At 46.5% G+C, this 16,203-nt stretch overlaps 1 protein-coding gene across 3 annotated transcripts in view; it reads right to left on the bottom strand.

Moving 5' to 3' along the window:
• TASOR2 (transcription activation suppressor family member 2) overlaps nt 1-16,203 on the bottom strand; it is a 93,000-nt gene that overhangs the window by 28,693 nt on the left and 48,104 nt on the right. For all 3 annotated transcript variants that reach the window (XM_075925098.2, XM_089777983.1, XM_025183209.3), the window contains exons 11-16: nt 14,458-14,561; nt 11,228-11,300; nt 11,043-11,117; nt 7,367-8,152; nt 5,071-5,307; nt 1,207-2,119 (exon numbers count right to left, since the gene is read on the bottom strand). In XM_075925098.2, the coding sequence (XP_075781213.2) occupies nt 1,207-2,119; nt 5,071-5,307; nt 7,367-8,152; nt 11,043-11,117; nt 11,228-11,300; nt 14,458-14,561 (2,188 nt within the window). The remainder of the gene's footprint in view (nt 1-1,206; nt 2,120-5,070; nt 5,308-7,366; nt 8,153-11,042; nt 11,118-11,227; nt 11,301-14,457; nt 14,562-16,203) is intronic.

The following is a 16,203-nucleotide window of genomic DNA, read 5'->3' as shown; positions in this document are numbered from 1 at the left end:
GCTTCATTTAAATTTAAATGGCTGCCCCGCTCTGCCGATCAGCTGTTTGTCGGCAGATCGGGGCAGTCTGGACGCGCCGCGCCGACAAAGAAGCCTTTCTTGATCGGCACAGGTAAACCTGGTTTCACGAGGCATACCTGTGCCGATCAAGAAAGGCTTCTTTGTCAGCGCGGCGCGTCCAGACTGCCCCGATCTGCCGACAAACAGCTGATCGGCAGAGCGGGGCAGCCATTTAAATTTAAATGAAGCCGCGATTATTTTGATCGCGGCTTCATTTCCCTCTGCCGATCTGGCTAATCTACATGCCTCCGTCGACGGAGGCATGTAGTTTAGACACACCCCAAGGGTGGGCAAGACTGCTTCCTCAGGCTGGATCCAGTCCGCCAAGCCGGTTGAACCAACCCGCACCCTCCCTGCCATCCTCCTGTTCCCAGGCCAATCCAAACCTTGGGATGGGGGAGCGCACAAAGTCTCCTCCCTTTGTCAGGGGTATGTGACACCAGAGGGAACCGCCAGCTGTTCAAAACAGCTGGCGGTTCCCTCTAGGCACCGTGTGCCCCTGGCAGGGCAGGGACAAGAGGTAAGAGACTTTGCACACTTCCCCACCCTCGGGCCCTGATTGCTCTGGGGGCGGGATGAGTGAACAAAGTCTCCTCCCAACGCCAGGGGTTGGAGGCACCTAGAGGGAACCTCCAGTGGTTCAAAACATCTGGTAGTTCTCTCTAGACACCGAGGGCGGTTGGGGGAGCAAAGACTTCATGTGCTCCCCCTACCCACAGGCCAATGAGAGTCTATGGGCAGGAATCATGGGAAGCCTCCTGGCCCTGCCCCTTCTGCCGAGGCCCCGCCCCTTCCACCTGAGGTCCCACCCCTTCTGGGGTGGCCTATGACCACTTCAGAAATTTGTGAAGTGGCCCTCCCCTTCAAAAAATATTGCCCTCCCCTGGTCTACGCAAACACTGCCTTGCCCTAACTACTAAGCCCTCTGCCTCTCACAGAGGTGCAATTATGCTGGTGTAGACGGGCACTTATATCAGTGGGAGCAGTGTAGACACTGGCACAGATTCACATAAGCTGCCTTATGTCAATCTAACTCTCTAGTGTAGACCAACTCCAAAGAAATCCCTGTTCCAAAGTGCTCCAGAAGTGCTGGAGGGAAGTTAGGGCGAGACATGCGCACTGTTTACCCACCACCGAACCGCTTACCCATGCAGAGCACGAATGACGGTTTTCTCTAAAGAATTGTTGGTGTATTTGCTATCTAAACTGAAGACGTACTCCGCGTCCCATCGGCACGTCACCTGCACCGACCCCTCGCAGCTCTTGATCGTGTGAGACTTGGAGAAGTCTTCCTTGCACCGGGAAAACAGTGTGCCTCGTCTGCGTTTCACCACCACGTCGTGACATTGCTTCTGCGCGTGAGTGTGGTTCTGCTGATGCCGGAAAGGCAAGACTTTCCCAACCAGCGGGCCGGCTTTAGCACTTTTCGCGCCATTTCGGAAAGCAGCGGGGCCCAGGCCTCCTTTGGGGAGGGTGTATTTTTTAGAATGTTCTGACAGCTGCAAAGCGTAGGAGTGCTCAGAGGCGATAGAACAATGCTTGTTCATATCTGGAGTATCTACCGCCTCCTGGGAAAGCAATGGACCGGCTTTTGCAGAGCTAGGACTGGTGCAGTTCTTCTTGCTGGAAATGACAGGGCTTTTTTCTTCTGGGAAGGCGGCAAGGTCTTTTCTCGCATCGGATTTTTCAGGAGAAGAAAGTTTCTGATTCTGTGTTTTGCTAGAAAAGGATTCTCCCTTTAGCTGTTTGTCCACCCGGTGGTATTCATGATCCGAAGCAATTCGTGAAGGCTTCCTTTTACGAAGAGAACGTCGCTCTCTTGTCAGGTCACAGGGAGAGGAAACTCTACTATCGTCATGGGAAAATGGAGGAATGCAAGAGCTCAGAGCTAGATCAGCCAGCATATTCAAAGCATGCGATTCGCAGTTACTTTCTTTTAGAGTCCGGCTGACGTCTTGAGCAGTCACGCTTTCCGCGCAAGTCTCATTAGAACCACTGACTGTCTCTTGACTTTCCGACGGAATCTCATCTGAGGACAGTGACAAAACGTCTTCCTTTACTGCACAAGAAAAATAAAATCAGATACTAAATCCAGCACCACAGATTTCTGTCATGAACAATCCTTAGAGGTCCGACTGTCCAAATGGCATTTATTGCTTTTCAGTGGTTTCCCTATCAAATATACCCAGTATGCAAGGAAAAATATTTATTGAATGGTAAGTTTGCAAATTTAAACTAAAGTTCAAGAAATTCAAAAATTAATTTTCCTATTATTATTGGTACAGTAACATTTTAGGGTTCGGGCTGCGTTGTGTCAGGCGCTGTACATACAGAGAGAGGCTGTGAGTTTACAATGTAATGCAACCTTAACTTTAGCACATTGCTCATACTATATGGCTACGTCTACACTGGCACCCTTTTCCGGAAATGCTTAAAACGGAACAGTTTTCCGTTATAAGTATTTCCAGAAAAGGCGCATCTACATTGGCAGGATGCTTTTCCAGAAAAGCACTTTTTCCGGAAAAGCGTCCGTGACCAAAGTAGACGTGCTTTTCCGCAAAAAAGCCCCGATCGTCATTTTCGCCATCTGGGCTTTTTTGCGGAAAAGACTACTGTGCTGTCTACACTGGCCCTTTTCCGGAACAGTTTTTCCGGAAAAGAACTTTTGCCTGAACGGGAGCAGCATAGTTTTTCCGGAAAAACAATGACGATTTTACATTAGATCGTCATTGCTTTTCCGGAAAAGCAAGCGGCCAGTGTAGACAGCTGGCAAGTTATTCTGGAAAAGCAACTGCTTTTCCGGAATAAGTGGCCAGTGTAGACACAGCCTATATGTTCAAGTATACATTTAAACAATTCCACCGTTATGAAATATACTACAGGTTGAACCTCTCTAGTCTGGCACTCTGGTCCGAAACATCCGTCATCCAGAATAATTTTAGTTAGCCGGATGTTCACTTATCATGGGCGTGGCCAAATTTCCCATGCCCCATAAAGTTTGTTTACAGTTCTGTGCTGTTATGTAGCTCTGATTTACCCCTAAATGTCTTCTAAGAGCCCAGGAAGCAGTGGAAGGGTTGGCAATGCTGCTAGACAATATTGACCTCCCATGGTCCGGAAAATTCTCCCGTTCGTTACCAGTCAGGTCCCAAGAGTGCCTGCCTAGAGAGGTTCAACCTGTATCTACATACAATGTAAAAGCTCTGTGTCATTTTTACATTTCCTCCCTTTTTTCATTTACTTTTGCAATCTTAATGTTGCATTAACAGTGGTTTGCTTTTAATTCTCAGCATAATTTCTATAGTCTTTAAAAAGAGGAAATCAACCTCACGCTCCATGATTCCTAGTAATGCACACTCAGTTCTTCCAAGCACATCATAAAGATCCATGCATTTCAAAGACTGAATTTCACACAGACCCAGCACAATTATGGTGCCTCCTTGAAGTCAGCCAGGGTACGTCTAGACAGCAGAACTATTCCAGGTACCTCCGGTATCCCAAAATAGCTATTCCACATCTTTTACCAGAGCCCATTATTTTGAAATAGATTTCGAAATAACGGGAGCGCTATTCCGGCATCCCTCTAACCCTCATTCCATGAGGGTTACGGGATGTCTTGAAATAGTGTGTTATTTTGAAATACATTTGAAATGAGCTACGCAATTTGTCTCTGGGCATAGCGCAAATTGCATAACTTATTCCGAGATAAGGGTGCTGTCTAGACCTCCAGAGAGCAAAAATATTTGTTTATTTCTCTGCTCAGTGTTTATAATGCACCCATGACCATGTCTCTAGGCATGTGCATAAAAAAACAACACAAACATAATATAATATCTTTAGAGGGGTAGAGGAGTTGGTCTGTAACAGGAAGAACTTAAAAAACAATAGACTAGTAACACCTTAAAGACTAACAAAACATGTAGATGGTATCATGAGCATTCATGGGCACAACCCATTTCTTCAGATTGTGAAAGGAGAAAGAATTATACTGTAAGGCTACGTCTACACTGGCCCCTTTTCCGGAAGGGGCATGTTAATTTCATGAGTCGTAGTAGGGAAATGCGCGGGGGATTTAAATATCCCCCGCGGCATTTAAATAAAAATGTCCGCCGCTTTTTTCCGGCTTTTAAAAAAGCCGGAAAAGAGCGTCTACACTGGCCCTGATCCTCCGGAAAAAGTGCCCTTTTCCGGAGGCTCTTATTCCTACTTTTTAAACTCCCTCTAGTTTATTCTTTCGGGTTGTGGCAATGGCACTCTTTTTAAAAGCACTGGATTTATGGTGTAATCATCTAAAAATCGGGTTAGATGCCAAATATTGTAAGATACAATACGCAATTTGCTTTCAAGCAGTTTAAAAGCATGAATCATTCTGAGACGTGAAAAGAGCAATCTGAATTGTTACATTTTCCAGGCTTATTATCGGAGAGATTATAAAGCGTATCAAAGAGGCTGGTGTTGGGATGTGAACGGTTAATCTGTTAACTTTACCAGGTGACACTGACTGGTAACCGGTTAATCGGAAGCCCTGTGGGGCTGGCAGCTGTGGGGCTGTGGCTGGACCAGGCTCCCCATCTGTGGGATCCCACTTAATCGCTTAACCAGTTAAACGTAACGTTTAATCGGTTAACTGCTGAAATGGGATTTTACATCCCTAATACCATGCACTAATCATGGACATTCATGATAGCCCTAATACTCTAAGACTATGTCTACAGTGCCCCCTCTTGTGCAAAAAAAAATGCAAATGAGGCGAAGCGTAGAATATCATCGTGCCTCATTTGCATAATTAACTAGGCTCCGTTTTTATACAAAAACCCCCTCTTGTGCAAGAGCTGGTCTTCCTGAAAAAAAGAGGAAGAACTGCTCTTGTGCAAAAACGGAGCCTAATTAATTATGCAAATGAGGCACAGCAATATTCTACATTTTGCCTCATTTGCATATTTTTTGTGCAAGAGGGGGCAGTCTAGACATAGCCAAAATGCAAAGTTACACAAAGAACACTATTCTTACCAGATTCCAACTGCTTGCTGGCTTTCGACTTACAGCTCTCTTTAGTTACGGGTTTTATTGTCTTACTTTTTGTTTGCTCTGGGACCTTCTCAGAAGTGTAAACCTTTTTTGCATCTATTTTTTTCAGTTGCCTTTGTTTCTTGGTTTCCAAAGCATTATCTTCAGGTGAAGAAGTTCCTTTAGTTGTAGGTTCAGATTGTGTTCTGTGTACAAATTCTGCAGACAGAACCTCTGCACCTTGGAGAAAGAAAAGCCTTTGTAAAGAGCATTAGTTTAAAAAAAACATTAAAAAGAAACCCCCGTTTCAATAGATATAGGAACACAGAAGTTGCTGCTGACAACACACTACAGATAATGCCCGATCACAATTTCGTTTTATAAAATGGGTACAGATTGAACCTCTTTAATCCGGCATCCTCAAGACCTCACTGGCTCCAAACCAGACAATTTTCTAGACTGTGGGAGGTCAATATTGTCTATCAGCATTACCAACACTTCCTGCTTACAGGGCTCTTAGAAGACACTGAGGGGTAAATGAGAGCTAAAAACAGCACAGAACATGGAGAGCCAGGACTGAAGCCTGTAAGCAAACATAATGGGACTGTGAGAAATGTGGCCACACCCATGAAAAGTGGACATCCGGCTAAGTAAAATCATGCTGGACCACAGATGTTGCTGGACCAGAAAGTGCCAGACTAGAGAGGTTCTACCTGTATATGACTGAAAGAAACCAGTAAGTGCTCATTAAAATTTAAGCTTTAAGTCACATGCTTATTAGTGCGCTATTTCTAAACACTTTCACTGTCCAAGAATCAACCTGTTACCAGGTCTCGCAGGACAAGTCACTGCGCTCCTGCTCACACACCCAGAGGGAAGGCCTAGGTGTATTTATTTAACATCCCACGTGGCTTGAGAGTAGGGATGTGAAAGGTTAATTGGTTAACTAATAAGCATCCCCCTTAATGATGCTTACCGGTTCTGGTTAACTAGTGGGGGTTGGAGCAGCTCTCCAAACACTACGGGCAGAGGGCTGCTCCAGTCCCGTGGGGCCTGCCGCAGACAGAGGCCCTCTAGCCTAGCCGGAGCAGCCTCTGTCTATGGGGCAGCTGGGCGTGTCATAGGCAGGAGCTGCTCCGGCCAGGCTGGAACAGCCCCCTTGCCTGCTCCCCCTTAATTGATTAACCGATCAAACACTACATTTTTCAAATGTCTGGAATGGCTGTAGTGTGTGGCCACAGATGACAAGGACTTGGCATGTGCAAGGCATTTTGGCTGCAAGTTTATTGCCACGTTTTTCCACCGAGCGTCGGCAGGATCCTAGTCAGAATGAGAGTCCCCAGTAAGGAAGCCGGAAGGAAAACCACAAATGAAAATGAGTCAGTCAACTAGCAACAAGGGATGCTTAGCAACAAGTGCTGACTCACCAACTGCTCTACTGGCCCTCAACACTGAAACCTAAGAACACACAAGAATGTAAGAATGGCCAGACTGGGTCAGACCCAAGGTCCATCTAGCCCAGTGTCCTGTCTGCCAACAGTGACCAGTGCCAGATGCCCCAGAGGGAGTGAACAAAACAGGGAATCATCTCCCCTGTCACCCATTTCCAGCCCCTGACAAATAGAGGCTAGGGACACCATTCCTACCCTTCATGAATTTTTCTAGTTCTTTTTCAAACCCTGTTGAAGTCCTGGTCTTCACAACATCCTCTGGCAAGGAGTTCCACAGGTTGACTGTGCGCTGCATGAAAAAAACCTTCCTTTTCTTTGTTTTAAACCTGCTACCTATTCACTTCATTTTATAACCCCTAGTTATGGGAACAAGTAAATAACTTATTCATTTTCTCCATACCTGTCATGATTTTATAGTTCTCTATCATATCCCCTCTTAGTCTCCTCTTTTCTAAGCTGAAAAATCCCATTCGTTTTAATCTCTCTTCACCTGTTCCAAACCCCTAATCATTTTATTGCCCTTTTCTGAACCTTTTCCAATGCCAAGATATCTTTTTTGAGATGAGGCAACCACATCTGTATGCAGTATTCAAGATGTGGGCGTCCCATGGTTTTATATAGAAGCAATAAGATCTTCTTTTATTCTTTTTTAATGATTCCTAACATTTTGTTTGCTTTTTTGACTGCCGCTGCAGATTGAAACCTAGTTGATTATTATTGCTAACATTGTTACCCCAGACAAGAATTGAGTGGGGTTCCTTAAATATGCCAGCACAATGTGTTTAAAACTTCAGACATGGATTATATGAGAGAAGGTGTTTTGAGCTGCCTGGTTATACAGTGCTTACCTCTTTTCCTTTTATGCGGAAACTGCAAATTAGCTAATTTAAGTGTGGGCTCATTAGAATTTGTCATGAGCCCTTGTTTTTTGGGAAAAGGAAAAGAAATGTTCATTTTTTGGGGGGTCCCTTTTCTATTGCTGTCCACCACAGAAAATATTTTCAAAGGGACCCATTTCTTCTTTGTGCTAGTCACAATGTCTCTGCTGGATTTCCTCTTATTCCGCTGCATCTCCAGGTTCCCTGCTGGGTTTGTTTCTCCCTGGGCATCTTCATGCAAATGGTTTAGTTCCGGAGTGTGCTTTGGTTTTTCAGTTTCAACTCTTATCTCCGCTGCTATGTCAGGAGGCACCGAGTCTGGTGGCAAAACCAAAGAGAAGTCAGCTTCACAAGTTCTGTCAGAAACGCCGCACGAGGATTCGGGACTGTCTGCCAAATATCCTAAAGCCACGGACATTTCCAAAGAATAGCTGCTGGGGTCGGAAATGTAAGACTGCAGTTGAGAAAATGATGGTTTGGGGCATTTTTCAGAAGGAGAAACATTTTCAAACGTATTTGGTGATCGATCCAAAGAACAGGACAAATTGTCACTTTTGCCAGCCACTGCAGGTGAATTTTTACCAAGTTTGGCAAATTTCTGGAAGCACCGCTTAACCAAGAGGCTGGAATGGGTTCCCTCCTCAGAGGTACACTTTGTTGCTTCTTGTATGGCATAGTGAAGGCCGGGCAAAATAGAGGTTACTTTTAAAGCGATCTCATTGTGTTCATTTTCACAGTTCACTTCTTGTTTTTCTACTACAAAGAGAAAAAAGGTACTTCAATAATATAAACAAATGACTTATAATCACACAGACAGACAGACCACATATCAATGCTAAAGAAACGTTAAAGGTCTGGAAAAACCCACAGACAGGTTCCCCAAAAACGTTCTCCTTGCTCTCATGAATGATTGTAACTCCTACACCGTGTCAGGAGAATTCCATGCGGACCTCAAACATACACAAGGCCCCTCAGAGCCAAGAAAGAAATCCTAAGCTAAAATTCTTGCATTAGTTTGCCCCATTGTGTAAATTGTTCGTGAGGGTGTAGAGAAAAGGGTGCGAGATTACCTACTGTACAGAGATCAGATCCAAGTATCAGAATGTTTCCAAGGACATATGAAATACTGGGATAATCAGAGTTTTGAGTAAATGAATTTTTGGTTCCATACACATTTAAAATTTGAGCTCAAAATTCAGGTAACTGGGATTGAGGTGTGCTGTTTATCAACCTGTTTAGCTGCTACCTTCAATAGAGTTTGCAGCATCTTTACTACGCAGACCGCTGGGGAAAGTCATTAGGGGTATGTCTACACTACCCCGCTAGTTCGAACTAGCGGGGTAATGTATGCATACCGCACTTGCTAATGAAGCCCGGGATTTGAATTTCCCAGGCTTCATTAGCATAAGCGGGGAGCCGCCATTTTTAAATCCCCGCTGCTTCGAACCCCGTGCAGCGCGGCTACACGGGGCTCGAACTAGGTAGTTCGGACTAGGTCCCTATTCCGAACTACCGTTACTCCTCGTGAAACGAGGTGTACCGGTAGTTCGGAATAGGCACCCTAGTCCGAACTACCTAGTTCAAGCCCCGTGTAGCCGCGCTGCACGGGGTTCGAAGCAGCGGGGATTTAAAAATGGCGGCTCCCCGCTTATGCTAATGAAGCCCGGGAAATTCAAATCCCGGGCTTCATTAGCAAGTGCGGTATGCATACATTACCCCGCTAGTTCGAACTAGCGGGGTAGTGTAGACATACCCTAGCTTAGTAACTACATTTCTACCAAACAACAGTCGTACATTACGTGGTGCACAACAGGGGACACAGGGTATAAACTGGAGGTGTGGTGGTAATACAAATAAATACTGGACACACTGAGGGAAATCCTGGCCTTATTGCAGATACCACTGACTTCAGCTGGGAAGCGAATTTTATCTCCCACTCAGGAAACACAGGTCTGGCTGCAGATACTGATCTCTGTTCCATGTCCCTGCTGTTGGGAGGAATTCATGGGAATTCATGGTCCTTTTCAACCCACCCCCTTTCCATGAACAGCCATTGCCGGGTTTTTCCAGAGGCACCTGTTGTGCAGCCGATCTGGTTAGCTAGCCGGCTGCAATCACACAACTGCAATGCAAGGCCCCATGATTGACAGCTGTCAGTCTTAGCCAGGCTCCCTGCCGGGCCGCTCTGTTCTGGGCTCTCTGGGTTGAGCAATCCTAAGCCTATCGCACTTATCCTACATTCCTCACTTCAAAGGGCTTTTCACGCAGCTGTTTGGGAGCACCAGATCGGCTAGACAGAGTGTGAGGGCCAGGGATGGGCAACTTGCTGCCAAGTGGTGTGTAGATAGGTAGGCTCGCCTCAGACACTGTTCATTTTCAAAGTCTTTACCGCTCAGATGTCCAAGGGCATAAGAACGGCCAGACTGAGTCAGATCTAAAGTCCAGCTAGCCCAGTAGCCTGTCTGCCGACAGTGGCCAATGCTAGGTACATCGGAAGGAATGAATAGAACAGGAAATAAAGTGATCCCTCCCCATCACCCATTCCCAGCTTCTGGCAAACATTCCTGCCCATCTTGTCTAACTGGCTTTGATGGACCTATCTTCTGTGAACTTATCTAGTTCTCTTTTGAACTAGGGATGTGAATGGTTAACTGGTTAATCGGTTAACCTGTTAGCATCACCTTTACCAGGTGATGCTAACTGGTTACAGTTAACCGGCGGAGGGCTGGAGCACAATGTTTAACTGCTTAATTAATAAAACAGGATTTTACATCCCTATTTTCAACCCTGTTGGCCGTTGCAACATCCTCTGGCAAGGAGTTCCACAGGTTGACTGCTACCTATTAATTTCATTTGGTGACCTCTAGTTCTTGTGTTATGCGAACAAGTAAATAACTTTTCCTTATTCACTTTCTACACACCAGTCATGATTTTGTAGGCTTCTATCATATCCCTCTGAATCTTCTCTTTTCCAACTGAAAAATCCCAGTTTTATTAATCTCTCCTCATCTGACAGCCGTTCCATCCCCCTCATCATTTTTGCGGCCCTTCTGTGCACCTTTTCGAATGCCAAGATATCTTTTTTTGAGATAAAGTGACCACATCTGCACACAGTATTAATGATGTGGGCGTACCATGGATTTATATAGAAGCAATAAAAAGTAAATAAATGCCATTTTTCATATGATTAAATAAATAAACTTTAGACATGAACACCGTCTCCAGCTGTAGTGCATGATATAAACTTAATATCCAGATATAAAATGTTATGGAGAAGTTGAAATTGCATCATATTTCATAACTGATGTATGTTTAAATTCGCAAACATTTTGTATTAATTCCATTTGTTTCCACGGAACAGAGGCAAATTGTAGAGACCACAAATAGCAGTGAACATAGCGAGTGCTTTACTCAACAAAGCTGCTAAACTACACTTCTAGTTCTTACTGTTCTTAACTTACACATGTGAGCGCCATTCAAAGAGTTATAACAGGGAAACCACTGTTTATAATCCCATCACTGTTTGAGTTCTACAATCTGCAGGCAAAGAGGCCTAACGGGAATCATGTTATCAAAATATAAGCGCTAAGTTTTCTACCGGTTCAATCTTTTTATACATATAATAGATGCAAATAGAATACCCTACCTGTCACACCTACTGATCTAGAGGAAGTGAATAAAAACAACGCTTGGAGATTGATGGGCTTGTCTAAGTCAAAACCTGGAAAAAAAGAAAATGCAGCGTGTTTATAAACAAAGAGAGTGCTCTACAATTTAAAAAAAAAGGTCATAACAGTCAAAATATTTATTTAGGCCTTATTCAATTCTTACCTTTGTCCCCTGTTAACGCAGAGGATGCAAGTAAAATAAGAAACCCGTGATCTTGTAAATATTTGATGATTGCCTAGAACAAGTGCATAGGAGACTAGTGTGAGTTTTTTCTTTCTCTTTAAAGCAAATCAATTACTCATAAAAGGCATACAGCACGCAGCACTATCTCAGTGCCACCACCTCTAGAGAAGGGCCTCCCTGCCTATGCTGTCTGCCAACAAGAGTGCCAGCGGCGATAACTCTGTAACAGAACGATTCTCTTAGCAACACACCAGCATCATCAACTCTGTACTTATGAGGTCAAATGAACCCCAGTCAAATGGAAGCCATGTTTCAATTAGTACCGGCCTTTGCTGCTCTGAGCTACTGACTCAAAATTTTAATCAATAGCGAAGCGTTCGGAATACGTGTCAGGCGTGTATCCTGCATATGCTAGGTGCCGTGTGAATTCAAACAGCACAAAGGATCCTCAATGTCACTTTCACTTTTAGGCAGCACGGCAAAGACACGGCCCACACACAGCTGAAAGTGAAACAATAAGGCTGGTAATTTTCGTTTCACTTTCAATGAGGGGTCAGGGAAGCAAAATCACCAGCAATTCACTCGGGATGTTAGATATCGTTTAATTTAATAATCGTGTGACCACACCAAATCTTAGCGGCCGCACGATTAGTCGATGGTCCCCAGGGGCGGGGCTGGCAGCCTGTGCGTTCCCAGCCCCCCTGCCGGGGAGCCCCCTGTCATCCCGCACTCCTGCTTCTGTATCAGGAGTACCGCCACCGCCACTGCTGCCTCTGACAGAGAGGCAGCACTGCAGAGGGCAGGCAGCTCCATGGTAGCCAAGACACACAGGGAGCTGGCTTCCCGTGTGTACCAGCTCCCGCCTGCCCCCTCACCCTCTGCGCTCAGTGCAGGAGTGGGGAAGTGACTCCACAGGATCCGGAGCTCAAGGGGAACCAGCCCCATGGGCACCGACTCCTGCTTCTTCCCTCAACCACCTCCCCCCTCCCGTTGCTGCCTCTGATACAGAGGAAGCAAGGGGGGGAGTGCGTGTAGTTGTCTGGATTAACCGATAAGATCAGGCTTATCGGCTAATCATTTAAGCGACGATACAGGAACATCCCTACAATTAACCAACATCAATACAGAGTAGATAATAACGGTAGAATAAAAAGCCACAGAGCAGAACGATGCGCGCGCCTCCTCCCTGAAACACAGAGCAGGGTTTTCAGCCCAACTGGACTGGTTTAATTCTTTAAATACCAATTTGAAATGTTCTTAGTTGCATTCACTTCCCAGTCCTTATTCACCATCCCAGCAACACCCCGACCTTACAGACTCCTCCGAGATTTCACTCGACCCAGTGTGAACCCAGAGGTACCGGGGCTCAAACATGTAGGTGCCAGGTCCATGAATGGCCAAGCCTAGAAGTGCCAGGCCTCAGCTCTGCCCCAAATTACACCCCGAGTCCACTCATGTCACACAGGGCCGAAGCCCAGCCAAGGGGAAGCTGTAGAAGGCTACCAGATGCTGGGCCAGCCTTCAGCCGGTGTAGCTCAGCATACTTTGCTTGAAGTCAGCCACAGCCTTGACAGCTTCTAGCGGGTGAGGCTCTGGCCCCTTGGCTATGAGGCAGGATGCTATTTAAGGGAAGTGTTGGGGTGACAGGGAACCGGGGGAAAGGAGGAGTGAAGCTTCACAAATCCTGGTTCAGTGACCAGAAGTTGCGGAGCTCACCTCGATGGTAGCAAATCGTCCCCTAAAGTCCCAACTGCATGACAGTCAGATCGGGGACAGGGGTAGATTGAAGCACAGGAAGAAAGCCTGTGCACCATGCGGAACACACATTCCAGCATCCTGCAGCCACTGCAAGGGAGAAATTCTTCTTCACATCAGGGATCTGCCTCCAGAGGTTCAAACTCAGGAAGCTGAGGATGAGCAAATATGGTTTGCGGGCTGGATCCTACCCACCAGACATTTGGACCCCCAGTGAGTCCCTCGGGCAGGCTCCTTGGCGACCATATGCCTCTCAAAGGCTGCTGGGGCCTGCGTGTGTGTCTCTGCCCCCCAGTAGAATCCTTGCAGCTCTCATTGGCCAGAAACCAGTCAATGGGAACTGCAGGGGCAGTGCCTGTGGGCACATGCAGCACGGGGGGCCGTGACAGCCAGGGAGCCTGCCTGAGGGACCCACTGAGCCATCAGCTGGAAGCCACCTACAGAAAATGCCTCCCAGCCAGAGCCTGCACCTGACACCTCCCACACCCCAATCCCCTGTTCCAGGTCACAACCCCCTCCTGCACCCAAACTCCCTCCCAGGCCCTTCCCCCCCCCCCCAGGTCAGAACTCTCTCCTGAACCCACATGCCCTTCCTGTACCCAAATTCCGTCCCAGACCCCACACGCCCCCCCCTTTACTCCAATCTCCTACCTTGAGCTCCCTTCTGCACCTAACCTCCATCTCAGATCCTCCCCCCCCTCCATTAATAGCAGAGAAAAGTGCGGCCTGTGACCACTAACCAAGGAGTGCCCCCTCCCCTTTAAAAATTATTGCCCATCCCCAGTCCGGAGGACAGCTGCCAAGTACCTAGCTGGATTGGGCCTACGATCAGCCATAGAGGAGCGCTCTGAGGGCAGGGTACCTGATACCCTTTGCGCAGTATCTGGTCTTTCTGCTTGCATTGCAGCGATCCAACTCCACCGGTGTAACGCATCGAGTGCACTAAAGGCCCTGTAACTAAATGACTTTGTGGGCAACGGTACAAAACCCCACTGAACTGCTGCTTTATAAAAAATAACCCCAACTCATCAGGACACAAAGGGAGGTTCAGCTGGACTTCAGGGGGCAGGAAGCCCAGCGTGCAGCCCAGCTGGGATGCCCGGGGGAGCCAGGAAGCCCCGTGGGGCGGCAGGATGGGGCTGGGGGGGAGGGAGCAGCAGCCGGGGAGTCAGAAATGACCTCCCCTGGTCTGGCAAAATCCCTTCTCCGGGACCACTTAGGTCCCAAGGGTGCCGGACCAGGGAGGTCCAACCTGTACCCTGGAATCTACTGTCTACACTCCATAAATTACAATCCCCACTTAAAAACATACAACGTGCCACTTTCAAAGGTAAGTCACTCAGATGCTAATTTGCAGTATTTAGGAAGAGGCCCTTTAAAGTCTAAGGAAGTGCACATAAAAATCAAAGATGATTATTTACCCCTGTACTACAATCACTTAAAATAATCCTTACCAACTCCTTTTCCTTTAGCTTTTCTAATAATGGATCCATTTTATATTGGTCTTTATTTGATATTTCCACTTCATACAAACTGAAGTAAGTGTCCTGATAACACACTGGGAAGAAAACAAAGAGCACTTTATATTTAAATAACCTGACTTGTAGGAGCTTCTGACATACAACAAAGAAAAAAACCTGTAGCATAACACATTGACCAGCATGATTAGAATTCAGAGAATGAAAATGCTGGGTTTTAAAAGCGTAAATACAGCAGAGATTTTTCTAAACCTTTGCATGAATTCACAGCACAGGGACAATCTTCTGCTATCACCAGTTTATAGGGAAGTTCACGGTTGAAACGCTGCAACACACAAAAGCATCGTAATGTACTTTTATTGATTTTGCTGAGTTGTCCGGAGTAGGCAAGAGGTATAGAGCACACAATATAAAGTCCGGGCAGTTGTCATAACATGCCCATGAAGGATGTCGACCACACCTATTTTATGCCCTGGATTCCAGATGTGACGCAGTGGAACAGAAACGCTGGGCCCGATCGAACGTCAACTGAAACCAGTTGCAGAATTTCCCGTTACAAATTCATTTTTAAATCTATCAGACATGGCAGAAATGGGTAGTAGGAATCCATAACCCATATTCTAATGGTTAAAGTTCCTTGCCAAAAGAAATACAAACTAACAGACCCACACTTGAAAACAGAAACCCTCTTCTTCACATTCGTTCTCCCTCCACCCACCCCTGGCAACTGGGGCAAAGAAAGAGAAAGAGAAAGAAGGGGAAAGCCCGACAGTACATTATATAGTACTTTAGAGCCCACAATGAAGCATCTCCCCAGGAAGGGGGCTGGCAAGGGCTGCAATTGGTATGGGGAGGGGTAGGCCCCACCTTGGACCACGGCTGCTCCAGCTGGCCAGAGCAGCCCCTGCCTGTGGTGGGCCTCGCGGGGCTAGAGCAGTGGGCGGGCACAGAGCTGCTCCAGCTCCTACCAGTTAACCAGAACTGGGAAGCCTCACCATTAAGGGTGAAGCTTACTGGTTAATCATTACATCCCTATTTCCCTCCCCTCCCTATGGCAATTCCTCATACCTGCCTTAATACAGTATCTTCCAAGTGTCTCCCAGATGCCTGAATCTGCCCATTTAATTTCTCCTGCTCACAGACACCAAGGCTGTGTCTAGACTGGCTGGAAAAACTTGCCAGCTGTCTACACTGGCCACTTGAATTTCCGGAAAAGCACTGACGATCTCCTGTAAAATCATCTGTGCTTTTCCGGAAAAACTATGCTGCTCCCATTTGGGCAAAAGTCTTTTTCCGAAAGACTTTTGCACAAAAGGGCCAGTGTAGACAGCATAGTACTGTTTTCCGCAAAAAAGCCCCGATCGCGAAAATGGCCATCGGGGCTTTTTTTGCGGAAAACCGTGTCTAGATTGGCCATGGACGCTTTTCTGCAAAAAGTGCTTTTGCGGAAAAGCGTCCTGCCAATCTAGACACGATTTTTCCGAAAATGCTTTTAACGGAAACCTTTTCCGTTAAAAGCATTTTCGGAAAATCATGCCAATATAGACATAGCCCAAGAGTCACAGTAGCCCTCCCTTTAGCTGAGAGCTGGATGCTGCTCCTTGCCGACTCAGTTCTGTGGGCTCCCCAAAGCTCACTAGTGCCATGGGCCTTACATTTTGGCTGCTGAAAGTCTCCTGCTGGTTCAGGGATGAGGCCATGTCTAGACTACGGAGGTATCCC

The sequence above is a fragment of the Pelodiscus sinensis genome, chromosome 1 (genome assembly GCF_052426305.1).
Source record: "Pelodiscus sinensis isolate ZL-2025 chromosome 1, ASM5242630v1, whole genome shotgun sequence".
NCBI classification, from domain to species: domain Eukaryota; kingdom Metazoa; phylum Chordata; order Testudines; family Trionychidae; genus Pelodiscus; species Pelodiscus sinensis.
Note: the sequence above shows the minus strand (reverse complement) of the source record. Positions and strands in the feature narration are given on the sequence as shown.